This window comes from Oncorhynchus mykiss, chromosome 6, assembly GCF_057628025.1.
Source record: "Oncorhynchus mykiss isolate SJ-2025 chromosome 6, ASM5762802v1, whole genome shotgun sequence".
Classification (NCBI taxonomy): Eukaryota; Metazoa; Chordata; class Actinopteri; order Salmoniformes; family Salmonidae; genus Oncorhynchus; species Oncorhynchus mykiss.
The window spans coordinates 42,985,934-43,008,126 of NC_143027.1; the positions used below are offsets into that span (position 1 = coordinate 42,985,934).

General features: G+C 44.7%; 1 protein-coding gene across 4 annotated transcripts in view; it reads left to right on the forward strand.

Annotated features, from left to right (window-relative positions):
* The window catches only part of camsap1b (calmodulin regulated spectrin associated protein 1b), a 39,986-nt gene extending 17,994 nt beyond the window's left edge, over positions 1 to 21,992 (forward strand). The window contains exons 4-19 of one of the 4 annotated variants that reach the window (XM_036980147.2): positions 3,692 to 3,853; positions 4,021 to 4,101; positions 4,522 to 4,554; positions 6,125 to 6,266; positions 6,556 to 6,695; positions 6,944 to 7,037; positions 7,772 to 7,949; positions 9,978 to 10,075; positions 10,317 to 10,395; positions 10,589 to 12,929; positions 15,453 to 15,589; positions 16,305 to 16,555; positions 16,884 to 16,986; positions 17,138 to 17,250; positions 17,435 to 17,553; positions 19,598 to 21,992. In XM_036980147.2, coding sequence (XP_036836042.2) covers positions 3,692 to 3,853; positions 4,021 to 4,101; positions 4,522 to 4,554; positions 6,125 to 6,266; positions 6,556 to 6,695; positions 6,944 to 7,037; positions 7,772 to 7,949; positions 9,978 to 10,075; positions 10,317 to 10,395; positions 10,589 to 12,929; positions 15,453 to 15,589; positions 16,305 to 16,555; positions 16,884 to 16,986; positions 17,138 to 17,250; positions 17,435 to 17,553; positions 19,598 to 19,894 — 4,368 coding nt within the window. In that variant the 3' untranslated portion in view covers positions 19,895 to 21,992. The remainder of the gene's footprint in view (positions 1 to 3,691; positions 3,854 to 4,020; positions 4,102 to 4,521; positions 4,555 to 6,124; positions 6,267 to 6,555; positions 6,696 to 6,943; positions 7,038 to 7,771; positions 7,950 to 9,977; positions 10,076 to 10,316; positions 10,396 to 10,588; positions 12,930 to 15,452; positions 15,590 to 16,304; positions 16,556 to 16,883; positions 16,987 to 17,137; positions 17,251 to 17,434; positions 17,554 to 19,597) is intronic. The other 3 variants (XM_036980149.2, XM_036980148.2, XM_090237964.1) reach the window with 3 other exon arrangements.
* Positions 21,993 to 22,193: the final 201 nt, after the last annotated feature.

Below are 22,193 nucleotides of genomic sequence, written 5' to 3' on the forward strand. Positions count from 1 at the left end.
TGTTTTTGTGTTATTTAAACCAAATTGAGCATGTTTCATTATTTATTTGAGGCTAAATGTATTTTATTGATGTATTATATTAAGTTAAAATAAGTGTTCATTCAGTATTGTTGTAATTGTCATTATTACAAAGAAAACAAAGAAGAAAAAAACATTGTCTGATTTAATCGGTATCGGCTTTTTTTGGTCCTCCAATAATCGGTATCGGCGACCTCTAATTGGTCGACCTCTAATTGAGAGCGTCACGACTGACATTTGGACCAGCGATGTCAGCCCCATGAGCATGCAGAGTCTGACGGTACAGTGGGTCGACAAGGATTTTGTACTGAGGAAAGCTGTATTGCATGCTCAAGAATGTGCTGGTTCTCTTACCGCTGTTGCCATTTCAATGGCATTTGAGAACATGTTTGAAACATGAACACACTTCTACTGCCATTTGAACAACTGACTCGAGAAATAAGCTCAACTGCATCTGCAGCAGACGCGATATCCTCTGTCATGGCATTGAAACACCTGCTCAAGAAAAATGCAAACAGACCATCGGGTTAACTTGGAAAAGTACTGTACCAGAGGCTGGGAGAACAAGCCAGTCAGTGGCATTCTCTCTTAGCCTCTTTACTGTGTCGCCACCTTGCCTGCTACTTCGATGCAGACAAGAAACAGGGTTTACGTGAAATGTTAGACACAGCTGGACAAGATGTAAACGGACAGTGATAGTGCGCAATGAGGAAGAGAGGCCATGGACAGACAGAGCTGAATCTTCCCTGCTTGACATGTATGATGAAATCCTGGTTGCGAATGAACAAAAGAACAATGAAACAGCACAGCAAGTAAGTGAAAGATAGGTTTTTGATTATGTTTACTAGTAATGGGGACATGTGTAAATGCTAACAAATAACTTTTTGGTTTGTGTGTTTCAACTATTTAACTGCACGAGAATGCTTGAGGCTGCTTTTTTTGGGGGGGGGGGGCGGCAGGCAGGCAGGCAAAGAAAATATCTATCTGTATCGGCCCAAAATGTCATACCACTGCATCCCTAGCGATAGCATCTGCAAATGTGTAAGTGACAATTCAAATTAGATAGAGAGTGATACCTGCTCAGTGCTCTGCCTCCTGTTTGACTCCTGCTGCCTAGCAGCTGGGGCTAATAAAACAACAGTGCACCATTTCCTGGGTCTACTCCGACGGGTTGGAGGAAGTGCATTGTCTGTGTGAGGGGGAGAGAGACGGGAGACTTGAAAGTCAGCTTGGGGCAATATAACAGTAGTAGTTCATCCATACTCTCCTGGGTTCCTTTCTTTCAGACAGGTCTGGGGAAGGGGATTGTTGGTTTTGTGTGTCTGGCGTATTCATTGTCTCCTAACACTAGCACATGACAGTTAGGCTATGCTGTTTTTGCTAGTATTATTATTTGACTCAATGTTTTTTTATGTTTATATACAGGGTCCTGAGGATGAATCAATAACATTGTAGTTACTCCAAAATACTTAACTGATTGACAGGGAAAAGAAGGAAACCTGTACAGAAATATTCCAAAACATATATTCTTTTTGCAACAAGGCACTAAAGTAGTACTGCACTTTTTGTTCGGAATACAGTGTTGTTTGGGGCAAATACAAAACATTACCGAGTGCCACGCTCCATATTGTTAAATAAAATCACATTTTATTTATAGAGCACATTTCAGACATGGAATGCAACACAATGTGCTTCACAGGAAAAAAAATGAATAAAGAAAATAAAAACAAATGTACTACACAACAAACAAAATAATAATAAACTGAACGACAAAAAAAATCTAGAATAACCACCAAGACTCTTCCAAGAGCTGGCCGTCCGGCAAAACTGAGCAATCCGGGGAGAATGGCCCAAGAACCCGATGGTCACTGACAGAGTTCCTTTGTGGAGATGGGGAGAACTTTCCAGAAGGACAACCATCTCTGCAGCACTCCACCAATCAGGCTTTTATGGTAGAGTGGCCAGACGGAAGCCACTCCTTCAGTAAAAGGCACATGACAGCCCGCTTGGAGTTTGCCAAAAGGCACCTAAAGGACTCTGACCATGAGAAACATTATTCTCGGGTCTGATGAAACCAAGATGGAACTCTTTGGCCTGAAAGACAAGCGTCATGCCTGGAGGAAACCAGGTACTGCTCATCACCTGGCCTATACCGTCCCTATGGTGACTAGTCAGGATCGAGGGAAAGATGAACAGAGCAAAGTACAGAGATCCTTGATGATAACCTACACCAGAGCACTTAGGACCTCAGACAGGGGCGATGGTTTACCTTCCAACAGGACAATGACCTCAAGCACACAGCCATGGTAACGCAGGCATGACTTCGGTACAAGTCTCTGAATGTCCTTGAGTGGCTCAGCCAGAGCCTGAACATCTCTGGAGAGACTTGAAAATAGCTGTGCAGCGACGCTCCCCATCCAACTTGAGAGCTTGAGAGGATCTGCAGAGAGGAATGGGAGAAACTCCCCAAATACAGGTGTGCCAAGCTTGTAGCATCATACCCAAGAAGACTCGAGGCTGTAATCTCTGCCAAAGGTGCTTCAACAAAGTACTGAGTAAAGGGTCTGAATGCTTACAGTACCAGTCAAAAGTTTGGACACCTACTCATTCCAGAGTTTTTTTATTTTCTTTTTTACATTGTAGAATAATAGTGAAGACCTACAACTACTAAATTACACGTACTACTAAAGGACACCAATAAGAAGTGCAATGGACATTAGACCGGTGAAATGTGTCCAAATTTGAGATTTTTGGTTCTAACCGCCGTGTCTTTGAGACACAGAGATCATCCTTTCACCTACTCTGCATGTGCGTTTCCCACCGTGAAGCATGTAGGAGGTGTGATGGTGTGGGGGTGTTTTGCTGGTGTCACTGTCAGTGATTCATTTAGAATTCAAGACACACTTAAACAACATGGCTACCACAGCATTCTGCAGTGATAGCCAAAACAAGATTTGATAGCGTTAGTGGGATTTGTTTTTCAACAGGACAATGACCCAGCACACCTCCCGGGCTGTGTAAGGGCTATTTGACCAAGAAGGAGAGTGATGGAGTGCTGCATCAGATGATCTGGCCTCCACAATCACCTGACCTCAATCCAATTGAGATGGTTTGGGATGAGTTGGACTGCAGAGTGAAGGAAAAACAAGTGCTCAGCATATGTGGGAATTCCTTCAAGACTATTGGAAAAGCAATCCAGGTGAAGCTGGTTGATTGAATGTAAAATGTGTGTAAAGCTGTCATCAAGGCAAATGGTGGCTACTTTGAAGAATCTGAAATATAAAATAGATTTTTATTTAACATGTTTTTGGTTACTATGTGGTTCCACACACTGAGTGCCCTGTGCCCAAAGTCGATGCCCCGATTTTGGCGTGACGTGATTGTTGTTCTGGCTCGAACCTGCCCCCACACAATGCCAACATACCCATGATTGATCAATACCCTACTGTTTTCTGAACTGACCTATCCCATGATTGATCAATACCCTACTGTTTTCTGAACTGACCTATCCCATGATTGATCAATAACATGGTGTTTTCGGAACCAACCTACACCTATGTATCCCTCGCTCCCACTCCATCTACCAGAGTTCCCACATGCCCCTACGATGACCTACCTTTACACAGCGTGTGTGTTTTCTGATCTAATCTGTGCCATCGTTTCCTTCCTCCAGAGTGCCCACATGCCGATGGTTGATGCCCTGATGATGGCCTACACGGTGGAGATGATCAGCATAGAGAAGGTGGTGGCCTGCGTTAAACGCTTCTCCACCTTCAGCGCCTCCAAGGAGCTGCCCTTTGACCTGGAGGACGCCATGGTATTCTGGATCAACAAGGTATGGTGGGGAATACACAAACATGTATTTACCACACACACAATATTACAAGAGTGGAGGTGTCTGTGTGTTTTAATGTACAGGTTCTTATTTTAGTTGTCTATCAGCAAGAGACATTCAGAAAATAGCACTTTAAGAACTAAGAGTGGATGTTGCTTTTGTTGCAGGTGAACCTGAAGATGAGGGAGATCACAGAGAGAGAGCTTAAAGTCAAGCATCACCCGCTGGAGTCTCCCAATCACCAGAAGGTAAGGCTGGAGCAGCACAGCGCTCTCATGGCACTACCATAGATAGACAAGGAAACTGAAGCGCTAGAGCCAAAATGGCTCCCATGGAGCTTGCTGCTCTTGATGCATCTTCCGTCTCTATACTGCAGTCTATACATCCAGGACACATTCCAAGAATAATTGCTGTTGTAAAACCAATTTATTTGTATTTTTGCAGGTTAGTCTCATCGACCATATCTATTTTTCAAGAAAGACCTGGTTCAAGTCAACATAGCTCTTTGTCTACTACCATTTGGGGTTGAACCCTGATTGACCTCTGTTCTCTTAACCCTTAACCCAGAAGCAGATCCAATCCTGTCTGACCTTTGACCTTTCTGCTCCTATTCTTCCTGTCTGTCTCCTCCCTCCTCCCCCCTCCCCTCTCTCCTGCTACTTGGATAGTCTCCCTCCAAATGGTATTGGAAACTAGTACCTGTAAGTTGGCTGCTAATAGTCCCCCCTCTCCTCCCTTTTGCACGCATAGTTCTGTGTCTATGTGCACACGCACCACACCACCATGGCTCATCCAAGCCCTTTCTGTGCTGCTTGTAGCCAGTGAGTCAGCCAGCCAGTGGGAGAAGGCTGGTGTTTTTGGTTATTCCATTTTTTAGTTGAGAATGTCACACACTTGTCTAGTCTGGTGGTTTTGGATATTTGGTGACAATGTATATTTTGGGTGAACAATGTTTTTTGCCTTTCATTTCAAGCTGCTGCAAACTGTGGAGTCATGGCGTGTGGACAAGAGAGAAAGATGTGTGTGTGTGTGAGTGAGTGTGGAAAAACAGAAAATGTGTAAGTGTCTTGAGTGAGCGAGAGCCATGTATCCATCGCTCAGCCCTTGTTTTCCTTTGCTCATGCGCTGAGATATTGATGCCATTTCCACCTGTGCCCACAACCTTTACCATGCCCACCCCTCCTATGCTCTCTCTGTCTGCTGTACCCATGTGGTCTCTCCCTGGCCTCTCACGGTGTCTCTCTGCTCTGCCCGCGGTCTCCTTTGTACACTCTGCTGTCTGTGCGACTCAGTCTGATTTCATGCACTCCCTGGCCCACTGCATGCTGGAGCCAGAGGAGCTGGAGCTCTCCACAGTGGTAGTACACCTGCAGCAGTCCTCCTTACTGTAGATGTCCCTGCCTCCCTAGAGATCTGGAACCTTCTAGTTGATCTTTTTCTCTGACTTGTCACTCTAGTGAGGCCTACCCATGTAGAATGAGCTACTTCCCAATTAAAGATTAGTGTGTTGTTTTTATGGTAGTTACACTTGGAATAATTTAAGATTTGTATATTCAGATTGCAGGATGGGTTATTTTATTTGCTACTACTGTGGCCAAGTTGTGATTAGACTGGGAGGCCTATGGATTGAGATCCATTTAGTATCTCTTATCACAAATTAATTCTGTAGTCCTTGTATTTGGTTGATGGTTGGAGTTTAGTTTGATTAATCATTAAGTTAATGTGGTTCAGGCTGTTCAGCTAGTCCTGGCCAGTAGACTAGAGCATTGATGAATACAATAGGCTAGTTCAGTTTATTTTTTATTTTTTACACCACACAGTTAGCCAACAGAAGTGGGCCAGTGATTCTCATGTGACCCTCTTCTGTATACTAGTGGCCTGGTTTGACTGTGGGGATTCACAGAGACTGTGGGGATTCACACTGCATTCACAGAGAGGTTTTTGAGGGTTGGTGGCAGACCAACAATGGATACCATGTCACTGCTCTATGAAGGACCACTCCACCCATCTCCACCCTCACACAGACAGATTGGGGCTTATTCAGGGAGTGCCACTGAATGAATTCCGATAGAAATGCATTGTCTAGACCGGACATGATTCTGTTTTATTCAATAGGGAACCGTCTGCCTTTTGTCATTACATTCCTATCTGCAACCTTATAAACATTGCCATCCACTGAATAAGCCCTAGGCTGTATGGTAGGACTATAATAACTCAGAGGGGCTTAAGCCATAGAGATGGGCTGACTCTCTCCCTCCCCCTGGTGGTCAGGTACGGTACCGCAGGGAGCACACGTCAGGGCGCCAGTTGCCCTTCTTCCCCCTACTGGAGGACCTGATGAGGGATGTGTGTGATGGAGCCGCGCTCCTCACCGTGGTCCACTACTACTGCCCCAACCTCATGAAGCTTGACGGTAGGACATGGACGCCATCCCACTCAACAAACTTAGGCTAATCATTAGATATGTTGAATGACTTTGATGGGAAGAGGAAGCCTATGCAATTTGTTTCCCTGGTTAGGCCTAGTTAGAAGGCCTTGATTGAACTAAGAAATCACGAATGTCTTTCATCTGATTTAAAATTGAAATAGACCACGGCAAACTGGTGTTATCTTACTGTAATCCTGTGCTCCTTCTATGTGATATCTAAGCAGCAGGTCTTTCAGCTCCATCCTGACCTTTTGACCTGTCTGTCTCCTATCAGATATATGCCTGAAGGAGGTGACCTCCATAGCTGACAGTCTGTATAACATCCAGCTGCTCAAGGAGTTTGCCAACGAGTATCTCAACAAGAGCTTTTACCTAACAATAGAAGATATGCTCTACTCTCCACTGGTGCTCAAGGTAAATATTCCATATCTTAGCATTTATGAGCTGTTGCATGTACCAAACTACTTCTGGGATTTGATAACATACTCACAACAGTACTCTGCTAGCCCACAAAATATTGGTTGTTAGGGCGACAGTACCTAATCTCTCATGGGAGAAAGGCAAGGTCATTGTGCGAGGCTAAGCTAGCCACGGATAGCTAGCTGCCAGGGCATTAGGCTATAGGTCTGTTGTCTAACATGGTCCCTATTCTCTCCCTACAGCACAATGTGATGGTGTTCATTGCGGAGTTCTTCTGGTGGTTTGAGACAGTCAAGCCAGAGTTTGTCCAACCCAGGACTGAGGAGTTCAAAGATGGTGAGCATCATCTGCTCTGCATCTGGTTCAGTTGGGGATTGGGTGGGTGTGTCTGCTGTAACCAATATGCTTGATCGTGCAAGGGAGCTACCTAGCTAGCAAGTTAGCAAACCAAACGCATAGCTGGAGCAATGAGCTTGAGATCATTTATTTGGCACATCTTAAGTGGTGAACCTATATTTTTAATCAGTGGCGTAGCACGCACCCCTTAAGCTTCAGGGGGCCCCAAATCCTATATCTATCTATCTTATCTATCTCTATGATATTGAGAATCAAACCATTGGTATTTCAAAATACCCCAGTATACGGTGTACCGCCAAAGCCTAGTTGAGGTATAGTGATGTACTGTGCAGTATGTTGTATTTGTATGCGCAGGGAGGGTAGTTACAAATGGGTGGATCAAGATGTAAGATGAGGAAGAACAGTATTAATGGTTTCTTACTTCTAGAAAATGATTTGGTTAAACTGAAGTGTCAATGGTCTTTAAAAAAAAATGTATTACTGTAATTCCCATAACTTTTCATTGCACATTTGTAGGTAATCCCCTTGGAATTTTCAATAGTCTGTTATGTACGTTGACTTGCAGATTTAGCTGATCTTAACATAATACATTTAGACAGAACTTGACTGGGAATGAAAATAAGCAGCTGCAGTTTCAATGAGACAATTTATAATATTCTCAACTCCTTACCAACCCACCGCTGTTTTGATTGATGCCTCTCCCCTCACAACAGCCCGAGCCATGGCTCAGCCGAAGAGTGCCCGCCCCTCAGTGCCCATCTCCAACGCCACCAAGCGTAGCTTCCAGGTGACCCCTGGCATCACCGAGGCCTCTCTGTCTGTCTCTGCCCAGAGCAGCCCTGATGTCTCCAACAGGTACTTCCTGCACCCTGCTGAAGACTCTGACCCTCTGTAAGTCTCTCCTTCCTCTCTCTCCACCCTTCTCATTTCATATTTCATCAACCTGTGTTTCCCATATAGCAATTTTGGAAAATATGACATTGTTTCCTCTCACCTTTCACATGCATTTGCTGGCCCTTCTAATTTTTGCCCTCACTTTCTCCACTGTGTTTATCGATATTAGTTAATTTATGTTCCACAATCATTCCAGCGTTGAAGAAAACATATTGCGTGAACATTGTGTATCGTGTTTGTTGGTTGAACTGTGGGAGGGTAAAAGATTAGGATTAAAGGGACAGTAGGTCAGATTATCAAAGACTAGAGTCAACTGACTGATGGGTTGATTATCTGTGTGGAGAGGTGAGTGGTTATAGGGTGTCTCTTCCTGATGTCTGTTTACTTTTAGTGTAAGAAGAACTGTTTGAAAAGGGAACCTGAAATTTCAGCCTGTTTTGGTGGGATGGAGTTGTGGTTATCCATGGTGACATCACCATGCAGTAAATTAGTTAATAGACCAATAAGAGAGTTCCAAACCTCTCTGCTAATAACAGCTCATTTTAAGTTTTCCCCTTCCCACTCAGACCACCCCCAGACAGTCCTAGCAACATTTTTGCCTAAGAAATTGTCCTTTATTAAGACATCTTTTGACCATTTTAATTGAAAACAATCACAGTAAGGTACTTAATTGTTACCCAGAAATGATTTTATATTGAGATTTTATATTGAGATAAAACATTGGACCTTTAAAAATGCGAGCAATAAGAGACAGCTAAACCGATAATGTTCTAGGAAATGTGGGTCAATCTGCTTTACCGAAGGTGTAAGAGGGGCTAATCCCTTAAACTGTCCGTGTACTTAAGACCTGAATGAATCACATAAGACCTCAATGAATTCACATAGTCTAGGAAAGGATATACAGTGCCTTTGGAAAGTATTCAGACCCCTTGACTTTTTCCACATTGTTACATTACAGCCTTATTCTAAATTGTTTTTTCCCTCAATCACAATACCCCATAATAACAAAGCAAAAGACAGGTTTAGAAATGTTTGCAAATAATTACAAATAAACTGAAATCACATTTACATAAGTATTCAGACCCTTTACTCAGTACTTTGTTGAAGCACCTTTGTCAGCGATTACAGCCTTGAGTATTCTTGGGTGACGCTACAAGCACACCTGTATTTGGGGAGTTTCCCATTCCTCTCTGCAGATCCTCTCAAGCTTTGTCAGGTTGGATGGGGAGCATCACTGCATGCGCAGATATTTTCAGGTCTCTCCAGAGACATTAGATCGGGTTCAAGGCCAGGCTCTGGCTGGGTCTCTCAAGGACATTCAGACACTTGTCCCACGCCTGCGTTGTCTTGGCTGTGTGCTTCGGGTCGTTGTCCTGTTGGAAGGTGAATCTTCACCCCAGTCTGAGACCCCGAGCGCTCTGGAGAAGGTTTTCATTAAGGATCTCTCTGTACTTTGCTCCATTTATTGGCTTCCGTCTGGCCACTCTACCATAAGCGCCTGATTGGTGGAGTGCTGAGGAGATGGTTGTCCTTCTGGAAGATTCTCCCATCTCCAAAGAAGAACTCTGGAGCTCTGTCAGAGTGACCATCGGGTTCTTGGTCACCTCCCTGACCAAGGCCCTTCTCCCCCGATTGCTCAGTTTGGCCAGGCGGCCAGCTCTAAATCATGTCAAATCAATTGAATTTACCACAGGTGGACTCCAATTACGTTGTAGAAACATCTCAAGGATGATCAATGGAAACAGGATGCACCTGAGCTCAATTTCGAGTCTCATAGCAAAGGGTCTGAATACTTCGATGTATCATTATGGGGTATTGTGTGTAAATTGATGAGGGGAAAAATGTGTTAAATCAAATTTAGAATAAGTCTAACAAAACAAAATGTGGAAAATGTCAATAGGTCTAAATACTTTCCGAATGCACTGTAATCCTGCAAAAATATAATTTTAGCAGTACAGCAGCAGACAACATCCAAAGACTGACTAGGTAGGTAATCGAAATGGTTTGTGTGCGTGTGATTCACAGTACTAAAGGAGGTCCTGCTGCAGCCTTCAGCACCTCCCACCCACTCCTCCCTCTGAGGCAGAGACAACAGAAGCAGCAACAGGGAGAGGATGGATCAGGTGAGGGCATCACACTACACAACACCACAGTTACCATTTACCATAGAAGACAATCCAAAACCATCCATAGGCACATTTTAGAAATTACATTTATACTTTGGTTATACTGATGGTTTTCTCTAGTTGTGTAGCTTTGTGTTGTAGTGGAATAATACTACAGCGCACATTTCAATATCAGATACCTTTTCTATTGTGTATTATAGGTAGCTGTATGGTCAATGTTTTGTCTGTGTGTGTCTAGGAATTAGAAACCGCTCCAACTCCTTGGAGAACAGACAGCCACGAGGTTCAGTGCAGGCCTGGCCTGACAAGAGACAGAGGTATAGTATGACAATAACACCTTTCTTAATTAATAATACATATGTTTATCAGAATCGGGGGATCTCCGATTTTGATTATTTTGTTTAACTCCAGATAACCTGATTTCTTATCCTTTACAAACTTTGTTTCTAATGTTGTGCTGATCACATTCATGATGTATGGTGTCTCACTCTTTCTTTCTTCCCCCTCCAGGCCAATGTCAACGCTCAACCCGTACACGTTTGGTATCTCTGCCACTGACAGCGACGCTGATATAGCCTCTGGGGACAGTGTGAGTCTGGCCCGCTCCATCAGTAAAGACAGCCTGGCCTCTAACGTAGCCAACCTCACCCCCAAACACCAGGGTCTCACCCCCCAGGGCCACACCCTGATCGGACCCGCCCAGGTAGGCCGCGCCCCAGTCAGCCCTGCACCCCGCCGAGTCAACGGCCACGGCCTGCTGGGAAACGTCAACATGGAGGAGGAGGAGGAGCAGCTTGTGTCGGTGATGAGGACTGAAGCGTCAACAGCTCTCCCCAGTCAGGGCGAGGCGACGCAGCCAACTGCTGGGGCCAGGCCCAAGGATAGCTTTTACTTAGAACCACTAATGCCTGCTGTGTTGAAATCGGCAAAAGAGAAGTCTGTATGCCTGAATAAGGAGGAGGAGAGTGGAGAGGTGGGGCGATCGTGGGGAGCGGGGTCCATCCGGAGAGTAGAGGGGGTGCCTGGACTCGCGGCGTCGGCCAGGAGAAAAATCCCCACCAGCCTAAATCGGACCTCTACTCCCACTTCTAGTGGTGAGTTTGCCGTGTCTGCTGAAGCTTCATTGGCTGGGCCACCCCAGGGACAAGGAGCCTGTAAAAACCTGGTCACCAGTAGTGTGGACCCCTCCTCCAGAGAGCCACCTGGGGGCTTCTACCTCCACTCTGACAGTGACAACCAGAATCCTGGTCAGGACCTGGAGCCAGACCTGGACGAGGCTGATGAGGAGGACCTGGATGAAGCTCTCACCACCAAGGACCCAACCAGGCCTAGGAAGGCCTTCGATGAGGAGGAAGAGTCAGCCAAGCTGCAGGAGGACCTGAAGGAGAAAGAGGACAAGGATAAAGGGGATGATGGTGGTAGTGGACGCTCCAGCCCCTGTCTCAGCACCCACTCCCAGGCCAGCAGCCTGGCCAGCGGCAGCATACGCATGACCAGCTTCGCTGAACGCAAGGCCCAGCAGCGCTTTGGCAGCAACCATGACTTGCGACCCAGCGCATCCAGCTCCCAAAGGACCACCCCAGACGGCTCCGAGTGCAGCGGGCCCCTCTCTCTGCCCACCTCCTGGAGGCTGAAGAGGGACCAGAGCCCCTCCTCGCCCCAGGGGGGGCGGGGGGACGGTGGCACCAACTTGTTGGCTTCTGAGCTGGTCCAGCTTCACATGCAGCTGGAGGAGAAGAGGAAGGCCATCGAGCACCAGAAGAAGAAGATGGAGGTACTGTCAGCCAGACATAGACAGAAGCTGGGCAAGGCTGCCTTTCTGCACATCGTCAAGAAGGGCAAGAGCGACACCCTGCCCCACCCACTCAAACCAGACTACAACTCCAAAGAGGAACTCAACGGGGACAAAGGGAGGAGCTCGAAAGATGACTCGTGCCTGGATGCACTGAGAGGGGCCAAAGAGACAGAGTCTGCCACCTCGCCAGTCCCAGATGCCTTAGAGATGGTGGAAAGGAAGTGCAGCGGTAGCACCGGTCTGCTGCTGGACGAAGAACTGGACCTGAACGAATGTAACCGCTCCATTGAGATGCTGAATGATGCCATCGGCAGCATCCAGCAGCAGATGATGCAGCTGTCCCTCCAGCAGGACCTGCTGATGAAACAGAATGTACAGTCCCCTCCCGGCCTCCCTCCTCCCAACGACAAGACCAGCGGCTCTGAACCAAAAGCCCAATCTGCCGCCCACTTTGTGGAGATGGGCAGCGGCGCACCAACCACCGGTACCGCACCAACCAGGAAACCCCCCAAACTGACCTCGGCCAGAGGCCCAAGGTCGAAGCCGTCTGAGCTGAAGCTGGTCAAGGAGCACGGGAGGCAGGGCCTTACCTCCAGCAGGGCAATCACTCCCACCCACAGCCTGGAGACCCTACCCCACTTGAGGCAGTTCCCCGGGGGCAGGTCCCCCAGGGCAGACCCCCCTGACACCAGAACCCCCTCTGTTGGTGGAGAGACAATTGGTGTGCAGGACAAGCCTGGATGGAGCGCCACCTTTAGGCTCAACGATGAGGCTAACCTGCGCACAATGGCCCGTATCGACCCGGTAAATGTCACCCCAGAAGTGTCCTTTGAGTGCCTGTCCAGTACCTTGAGGGAGGGGGAGCTGAATTCCTCGGACAGTTCTGGGAAGGAGAACGTCCCCTTGGAGGAGGTGTCGTGGAGCAAAGCTCCCCTGATAGAGGTGGACCTGTCAGACCTGAAGGACCCAGAGGAGATGGAGGGAGACTGTGGTCAAAACAGCACCATGGATGGGGAAGACGGAGAACAGAAGTCTGGCCTGGGATTCTTCTTCAAGGTGTGTGTGTGTGTGTGGTTTTTTATCAGAACAATTTGCGTGTGTGGTTTTCTGTACAGTTTTTCTGGACATTTGAGGAATTTACCGGACATCCATATGCGTTCAGATCTGAGAGAATGAAAACTCTTACTTGGCCAAATTATCCATATTTACGTGTCCTTAAACAGCCTATAACAAATGACAAAAACACTAGGCTTTTCTGTGTTTCGATGTGTATGAAATGCACAACGCTATAGCCTATTGTTTTTTTACTTTTCTAAAATAATCATTGTCCACCTCACTGTCTGAGATTTGAGCACTAAATGCATCAGGGCATGCGGCCTATAGGCTTAGCGGTCCACTGTATGATATTAATATTTAAAATATATAAAGGAAGAAAAGCTTAGGCCTTGTTCCAGAGCGATAGAGATATGCTGGCGGCATGCTACTTCACCAACGTTAATTTCTTTATCCTTGTCAGATGGGCTACTGTGTCTCCTATAGAGATAAAGACGTACAGGAGGCGGCTAATTACTTCATTCATCAAGAGAGGGGATCCCAATTTTTCCATTGCTTCCACGTTTATTTCTCTACTTCAATTGTGCGAGTTGCATCGTTTTACAAATGCATTTACTACCGGACTTTCAAGCATGGTTTAGGCGCAGCTGCGCAACACAGCGCTTAATGGGGACATGGTGTCTTAAAAGGGCGATGGCATAATTTCATTATAGAAACATATATTTTTTTGTTTATATTTTTATAATAAAATAATTATTAACAATCAGGATGTTGTGTCTAATGGGGTAAATGTAGATAGGCTGAATCCTGGGATTTGTCCAAGTAAATTGTATAGCCATATGTTGCATCAGTTTGGCTACAGGCAATTGCGATTTGCGCATCTATGAATATAGACCATTCATAGGTTATTATTTAATTTAGGTTATTATTTCATTTAACCTTTATTTAACTAGGAAAGTCAGTTAAGAACAAATTCTTATTTACAATGACAGCCTAGAACAGTGGGTTAACTGCCTTTTTTCAGGGGCAGAACGACAGATTTTTACCTTGTCAGCTCGGGGATTTGGTTACTGGCCCAACGCTCTAAACCATTAGGCTACCTGCCGTTATCTACATGGTCCAATATGTAAAAATCATTTTACATTTCCAATGCAGCTGTTTTATCTCAATATCAAATAATTAATGGGTAACAATTTAAGTACCTTGTAATAGTTTTCCATTAAAATTGACAAAAATAGCTGAACTATTTTACAGTGCTCGTTTCATCAGCTGTTGTACAATATGATACAAATCACAGGAAACAATGTATTTTGACTGCACTGGACCTTTCTAAAATACTTTTGACTGATATGTTATTGGGCACATTGCTGGTGGTGGAAATTATATTTTAGATGGTGTCAGTGTAATTTTATTTAAATTCATTTTGGAGTAGAATGTATTTTTTTAAGTCACCAGAACTGAGCTTCTCAGTTCTGCAAAAAAAATGATCTCCGGGAGGAATTGACAAACTTGCTGTTTTAAAAAATGGTCCTCTTTCCCTAAAGGCATGATGGTCATGCCTTTCTTACATGAAAGGGGAGGTTAACAATCGATCTGAGATTGACGTACGTTTCTGTCATGGGATTTTTTAGTTGTTGCTTTAATCCTTGTAATTACGAAAATAAATGTTCCAAAATTGCATTCTACCTTAAGAGCGATTTGCACACAGTAGCCTGCATTTGGTTGTGCTAACGTTCTTCTCATCTTTGTCCACTACAACAGGCATTTTCACTAAAGGCAAACTTTTTTCTTTTTTTTCCCAGCTTTCATTTTACTTCAATGAAAAAGGCCTCCATCTTCACAATAGCAGTAGGCAACTGGATTCAGCCGCGGACCGATTATTATAATTTTTTTAATTGTCCGAGCGGATGGTCAGGGGGCAATTATAATAATTTGTAAGCTGCAAATTGACCATAACGAAGCCTAAAAATAGATTGTATTTGAAAATTATTTAATATCTTGAATTACATGAGACATGATCACATACAGTATGGCTCTTGGGAGCAGATTTCCCACATTTTTTTGTTGCTAAATTATTGTGGGCCAAGGCTCCTCTCACTAGTTCTTTCTCTCAGCAGAAGGTGCACGTAAGGAATGGTGCTGTAGCACGAAATCACAGTGTATGATAGGTAGCCTAATTGGGAGATTGTTTTTCTCCCGGCCAGGCTACAATTTTATTTTCTTTATTGGCCAAAAGCCGGCAATTACCGGCTAACTGTGTGTGTGTGTGTGTCATAAAGTGGACAAGATATAGGGCCTATTCTCATCTTTTGAGTGGTCGAATGTCTAGGACAGGGAAAGGTATTACATCATTTTTATAGTACAACATTTTCCGGGAAGGAATAATATAAAATTCTACATTTTTACTGAATAAATAAAGCAAGAGACGAGGGAGGAGACACAGGCAATTGTTTGTGGCGTAAATCAAGTTTTATTGAATGTCATTGAGTAAAATGCTACTAGTAAGTGTGTTGTATTGTGCCACAGGATGAACAGAAGGCGGAGGATGAGCTGGCTAAGAAGAGGGCAGCGTTTCTCGTAAGGCAGCAGAAGAAGGCCGAGGATGCCCGGTTACGCAAACTACAGCTGGAGGCAGAGACTGAACAGAAGCGGGAAGAGTCCAGGTAACAAACATGACGTCTTTACAACCAAATCAAAACTGTCTGCTAGATAAGTCATAATGCTCAGGTAGGATAAGACTGTTTTAAGCACTAGCTTAAAAACCACCAAAGCTCTCCCACAATAGCATGTGTTACCGGTATAGTCACAAGTTTTGCACACCTGTGTATTTGCTCTTTACACCTCAAATGTAGTGCGTACGGCTCAGTACATGCCTGGGGCCAAGCTTTCTGCCATCCAGGACCTATATACTAGGCAGTGTCAGAGGAAGGCCCCAAAAATTGTCAGACTCCAGTCACCCAAGTCATAGACTGTTCTCTCTGCTACCACAAGGCGAGCGGTACCGGAGCACCAGGTCTAGGTCCAAAAGGCTCCTTATCAGCTTCTACCCCCAAAGCCATAAGACTGCTGAACAATTAATCAAATGGCCACCTGGACTATTTACGTTGACCCCCTACCTACATGTACAAATTACCTCGACTAACCTGTACCCCTGCACATTGACCCATGTATATAGCCTCGTTATTGTTATTTTATTTTTTACTTACTTTGCTGGTTAAGGGCTTTTAAGTAAGCATTTCACGGTAAGGTGATAACATTTGATTTGAAATGTTAATTCATAGAAAAACACAAATGGCAGTATTGTCCCTCTGTCCTCTTCCGTGTTAAGTCTTTTCAAATTCTGCAGTTGTTGAGCCTGTGGTCTGTCTCTCCCCCTAGGCGGAAGGCGGAGGAGGACCGGATGAGGAAGGAGGAGGAGAAGGCCCGTAGGGAGCTGATCAAGGAGCAGTACCTGAGGAGGAAGCAGCAGGAGCTGATGGAGGAGCAGGGCCTTGGCAGCCCAGCCAAGCCCAAGACCCCCAAGACCAAGCCTAAGAAACCCAGTCACCAGACTCACAGACCCAAGTCTGCGTTCAGCAGAGAGGAGTCATCCAGCGACACCTTCTCTTCCAAGTGCTCTTCATCTACACGTAATAACCACCACACATTTGTTCATCTTACTTGGCCAGGGGTTAATAACTCCTGTCCCAGAGGACTACAGTGTGTGCAGACTTTTGTTCCAGTCCTGCACTAATACATCTCATTCAGCTACGCTGGGAGGAAAAAAACTCTGTTAACACTGTGGTTCTCTGGAACCAGGATTGGTTGACATCCTTGGTCCAGGTCAGTTTCATGTCTCCCAATTCCCTTTGAGAAAATATTGCTGATTTTGCAGTCATGCGTTTCTGTGTGGGGATAGGAGTGTAATAGGAAGAGTTCGCTATACTAAGATGGAATCTATATTTTGGTGCTCGGTAGCTGACAACCTGAGCAGTGCCCAGTCAGGCTCCAGTTTGTCCCTGGCCTCCGCAGCCACCACTGAGGCAGACAGCGTTAACTCTGGAGGAGCAGGATCCCAACGGTAAGTGCCCCAAAATATGTAGCTGGGTGCTTGTGTAAGAATTTTGTTTTAGGTGTAATTGATGTCAGTGTTTACTACCTCTTGTGTGCCATTTTTAAACTTCTTCTTTTTTTTTTGATCGTCATCCGTGTGCTCTGCTTTCCGTTGCCAGTGGTGAGTCTGAGTCTTTCCCAGGCCTGAGTCGAAACGCCAGTCGAAACACTGAGAGAGACTGGGACAACGGCTCCACTGCATCTTCAATCAACTCCATGGCAGAATACACTGGTCAGTACACATGAAAGTCAGTCTCTTGTCATACTGGGAAACAGTCTTTCCCATAATGTTCCAATACTATTCCCGTAACACCCCTACAATGTTCCCATAAAACCATTGCTCTGCTCACGTTCTCCTCGTCTCTATTAATGTTAGCATTTAATGCTAAGACTTGTCGTTCCACTGTGTCCCTCAGGTCCCAAGCTGTTCAAGGAGCCCAGTTCCAAGTCCAATAAGCCCATCATCTTCAACGCTATCTCTCACTGCTGCCTGGCTGGCAAGGTCAATGAACCCCAGAAGAACACCCTCCTAGAGGTAAAGCTTTACCTAACTGTGAAATGCTATTAACGTGCACTCCAGAGCAAATGGTCACGCGCACACAGTTGAGCCATCATTTCACTGTTACGATGGATATGGATATTCAAGATAATTTACTGATTAAATTACTGAAATAATTGATCTAATTTGAATTAATTTGGTTATCCTATCCAAATTCATCTGAGGGGCACCATTTAAGGGTTTTGCTATAAAGACCCCTTGAATTAACACTATCAGTAGTTATTAACGGTTATACCATTGTAATCCTATACCGACAGTAGTCATAATCAACAGTCAATTGACTATATTTTCATTCTGAACGGTCATCTGACTTCAAGAATCTAATAGCTCCTTAGGGACTTCAATGCAACAGATATACGTCAAAGTTGTATTGCTAGACTCAAATGGATTGAAAATGAATGTTGGTACAGTTGTCTTAATAGACACAAGATACAAAGGGAATGCAGTACAATCACTGAAGTGGGAAACTAAAGCTTCGTTTCAGGCTTATGTACTCACAGGCAGATGTGATAACACTTGAACAGGACTTTGGAGAATTGGACATTTTGTCATTTGTGAAAACAGGAGAAGTGAAAGCGGCTACATCAGTAAAGTTTCACAGCCGTGAAACTATAGGCTCCCCAATCAGGGGTATACCGGCCCAGTTACAGGTTAACACCTGCTGTGGGCAGCGCTAGCACAGTATTAGTTATTAATTCAGACTAACAGTCTTACAATAATCAATCACTGCCACGTTTACACACACAGCGTCACCCAAAGGGAAATTAAATACAATGTATTTCCATGTATTTTTAGCTGAGTGTCACCTGGTTCAGTTGGATTTCTGTTATGACCGAGAAGAAACAGGAAAAAGGTCAGTGGTTCATTTGCAGGCGAAGAAGCTTCTTCCCTCGTCGGAGCTCTTTCTTTCTCAGTCCTCAATTCCATTCGGTCCAAAGAGAGAACGTTTAAGGCACTCGGGGGCAGTAGAATGTTTGGGGGCAGTAGAATGTTTGGGTCCTCATTGGGAGAGAGAGAAACTCAGCGGTTCGTTGTGAGTGAGCAGAGTGTGTCCAGCCAAGTTCCTCTCAGGAGATGGCCAACCTCTGTCAGAGTTGGATTGTGCAAGTCAAAGTTGCGTTAGGTTCTCGAGGAGATGGATCATTGCCTCTAAGGCGTGGCCGCACCTCACAAAGAGCTGATCTAATTTCTGTTTAGTGAGTCCTCTCACTTATAGGGATACTCGCGGAAGGCGGTCTCTAATGGTCGGATAGAGTGACATGGGAACTCATATCTCATAATTTTCACAAGATAAACCTGAGATATCCTCATAAGTGTTCACAGAATGGTATGTGTTTATACAATAAAAACTATCTCTTGGATGAAGTACATACAGTAGTCCCCCCCAACATACAAAAAACAGGCCATTCAGTCGTAAAGGGTGAGCAGTTTATTTTTCTTATAATAGCCTTTAAAGGGGTACCGTCTAATACAAACTAACTTTTGACCTGGAATGTGGTACTTTAAGGATTTTTGTTTTTCGTCCCCTCTCTCCCCCCCTTGTGGGCTCTTCGTCACAACATAGTCAAATTGCAAGGTAGGGATGTGAACCACGAAACTCAAGAGTTTAGTTCTTCTGTCCTATTTATCAGTAATTTAGTCCAGCCAAATCCCATGTTGTGTAAATGAGCACAGTAACATGTAGGTCACATTTAGTGGGCCAGAATGTGCTGCTCAGCTCAATATTATCCAGCTGTAGCACAGCATGTTCTTGTCCTAAACACACACTGATGTCCTGTTTTTAAAGTGCTCTGAGTTTTACTGATTTAAAACCGTCGACTAAAACTTTAGTCTAGAGTTTTTGCGGGTCAATCAGGTGGCCAGGAAGGGAAAACTCCCGACCCTTCCCAGGAGGACATCCAGGCATCACTGTACCTGGGAGTGTCAAATTGCTTCAAATGTGAGACTGCTTCTTAAGATAGTTGTCAGCCATACAAACTAACAACCCCCCCCCCCCCCCCCCCCCCCCATCTCATCCCAGGAGCTGGAGAAGGTTGAGGCCCACCACCTGATGATCCTGTTCAGGGACGGGGGCTGCCAGTTCCGGGGAGTCTACTCCTTCTTCCCAGACACGGAGGAGATCCTCAAGCTGACTGGCACGGGCCCAAAGAGCATCAGCAAGAAGATGATTGACAAGCTCTACAAGTACAGCTCGGACCGCAAGCAGTTCACCGTCATCCCCGCCAAGACTGTGTCGGTCAGCATAGACGCCATCACCATCCACAACCACCTGTGGCAGGCCAAGAGAACCACTGTGCCAAAGAAGAGCGGGAAATAATCTGTGGAGGCCCTTGGAACTCTGGGGTTCCATTCCACTCCATGGTTGTCCTAGGTTCCATTCCACCCTGCTCTCCTGGATAAACTGCATTGATGTCCACTGCCAATAAACTCCCTCTATCAAGCTGAAGGAGAGGCCACATGTATGGGCAGACACGTGGCCCCTTCAGTTCACACTAATGTGGGGGCATGGATGGATGGATGAATGCATCTGTGCTGGTGGCCTGCGAGTGGGATTGTCATCTGCATGAACCAATATGGAGGGTCCTCTTTGTCTGGATCTCAATGTATTCTGTTCAGGGTGTCCATCGATCAATTCATTCGGTTCATTTTTCTAAAGACTCTTAAGAGAAGCATGTGGCATTTTTTCATGTGGTGGGTTTCTTTTTACTTGAAGTATTTATTGGTTTGGCACTGAATGGTTGAGCTCAGCTGCAGTAGTCCATACAACACTACCCCCCCCATCGCTCTTATTGGACTGGTTATGACCCTACGAACACCCCTCTCGCTCTTGTTGGAAGGGGTGGGTTGTTCATAATCTCTCTACTGCAAAATCTGACCTGAAAGGACCTTCTGTCCCTTCAGGACTTAAAAGGACCGTTCTGCTGCAAAAAAACAATCTGCAGTCGAACAAACTGGACCTTATCTACCAGACAAGCATCGCCAACCTTGCCTCTCCAGTTATCTTTCTGTCCAATGTGCTGCTTTGATCTCCTGTTTGTTACCTGGGCTCCTCCCAGACCATCTGCTGGCCTTCTTCATGCGTCATAGTGGTACTGTCAACTGTCTATTTATTCAAACTTCAACCGATTTTTAAATGGTTATCAGCCTGTTGTAGCACTGTCTATCTGGTGTGTAGGATTATGACGGTCGTTTTACTACTCGCCTTTTAACCCTCTAAAACGAGGGTGTGAAGACGATGAATAATAGGCTTTGGTACTGTAGAAAAATGTCAAGATGCTTATTTTTTGTTTGTTTTTGTGTTATTTTGTTTTATATTGAGCAGTGTGGTTGGTTATACAGCAATTGAGCTTATGTTATGTGTGTTTCATCATCCATGAATCTGTCTGACATACGTCAGCTAGTTAGAGCTAGTCGTGTTTCTCTTCACTGGGCACTACTATGTCCTGTATAAAGGTGCACTCCACTCACGATCACGTTTCAAAGGCTTTTATCATGCAATGTACCCCCCCCCCCCTCCCTTCTATGCCACGAGTGATCGACTACCCACCAGGGGTGGGGTCCATTCCATTTCAATTCAGGGAGTAAACTGTCATTTCAAGTCCATTGGAATTAAAATGTTGGCTTCGTTCCTAAATTAACTGAATTGACCCCAACCCTGCTACCCGCCCAGCTTCCTCCCCTCCCCTTCTGCAGCCCTTTCCCCAGAGAGCTGCATGCTCTTGTTCTGAAGAGTGCGTGCGTCCTGCTGGAACCGGTTTGAATGACATTATTTAATATATTCATAATGGGTTACTCTGTGGGACTGTGGTCTATTTTATTTACCGACCAACCAACATTAAAGAACATTCCTGAAAGGTGTCAACAAACACTGCCACCATTTTCCATTTTTCTCTGTCCAAGTGCTTATTATTAGATACCATATGTTGGCCTCAAGAACAACTATAAGTGTTGCACGTGCACTTTACTTACTGAGTACAAAAAGTGGAATTCGACTTTAAACGGACATTTGAAACGTATTGCAAACAAACAGAACATGGTTAAGTTTTTTTTTTTAAACAACTCCTGTACACTCCCAACAGAGAAACACTACCCTTCCTGAACTAAAACAAAGCACTAAGATTTAACACTGAGCAGTCGATTTAAGAAGTCCTCGTTTCTTCACTACTACGGCTTGTCTCCAAAAATACGTAGAATACTTGATTATAATTTGCTGCATTTGGTTTATTTTTTTAATAGATCTTTTCAATGTTTGTGTTTTTTATGTTTACTAAAAGATTGTATAGGCATTGATGACCATTTGTTGTTACTGTATGCAATTTCCATGCCTGTTCATTTTACTATTTCTTTCAGATCATACCATCTATTTATTTTAAACGAACGCACTGAAACGGAATAAAAATTTCAAGTTAATAAAACACATTTTCATATTTTTTTGTTCACATTGTTTAGAATACATTTGACTTAAAATACATGTTTCAGCCTACATCACCAGCAGTTCAATGTATAGTTTGGCATTCATGTGCATGTTTCACGACTATTCAGACACCTACAATACATATTTGCACATTTACATATATTTTTGCATGCCCTGTTTGCACTCCCACAATTTTTTACCT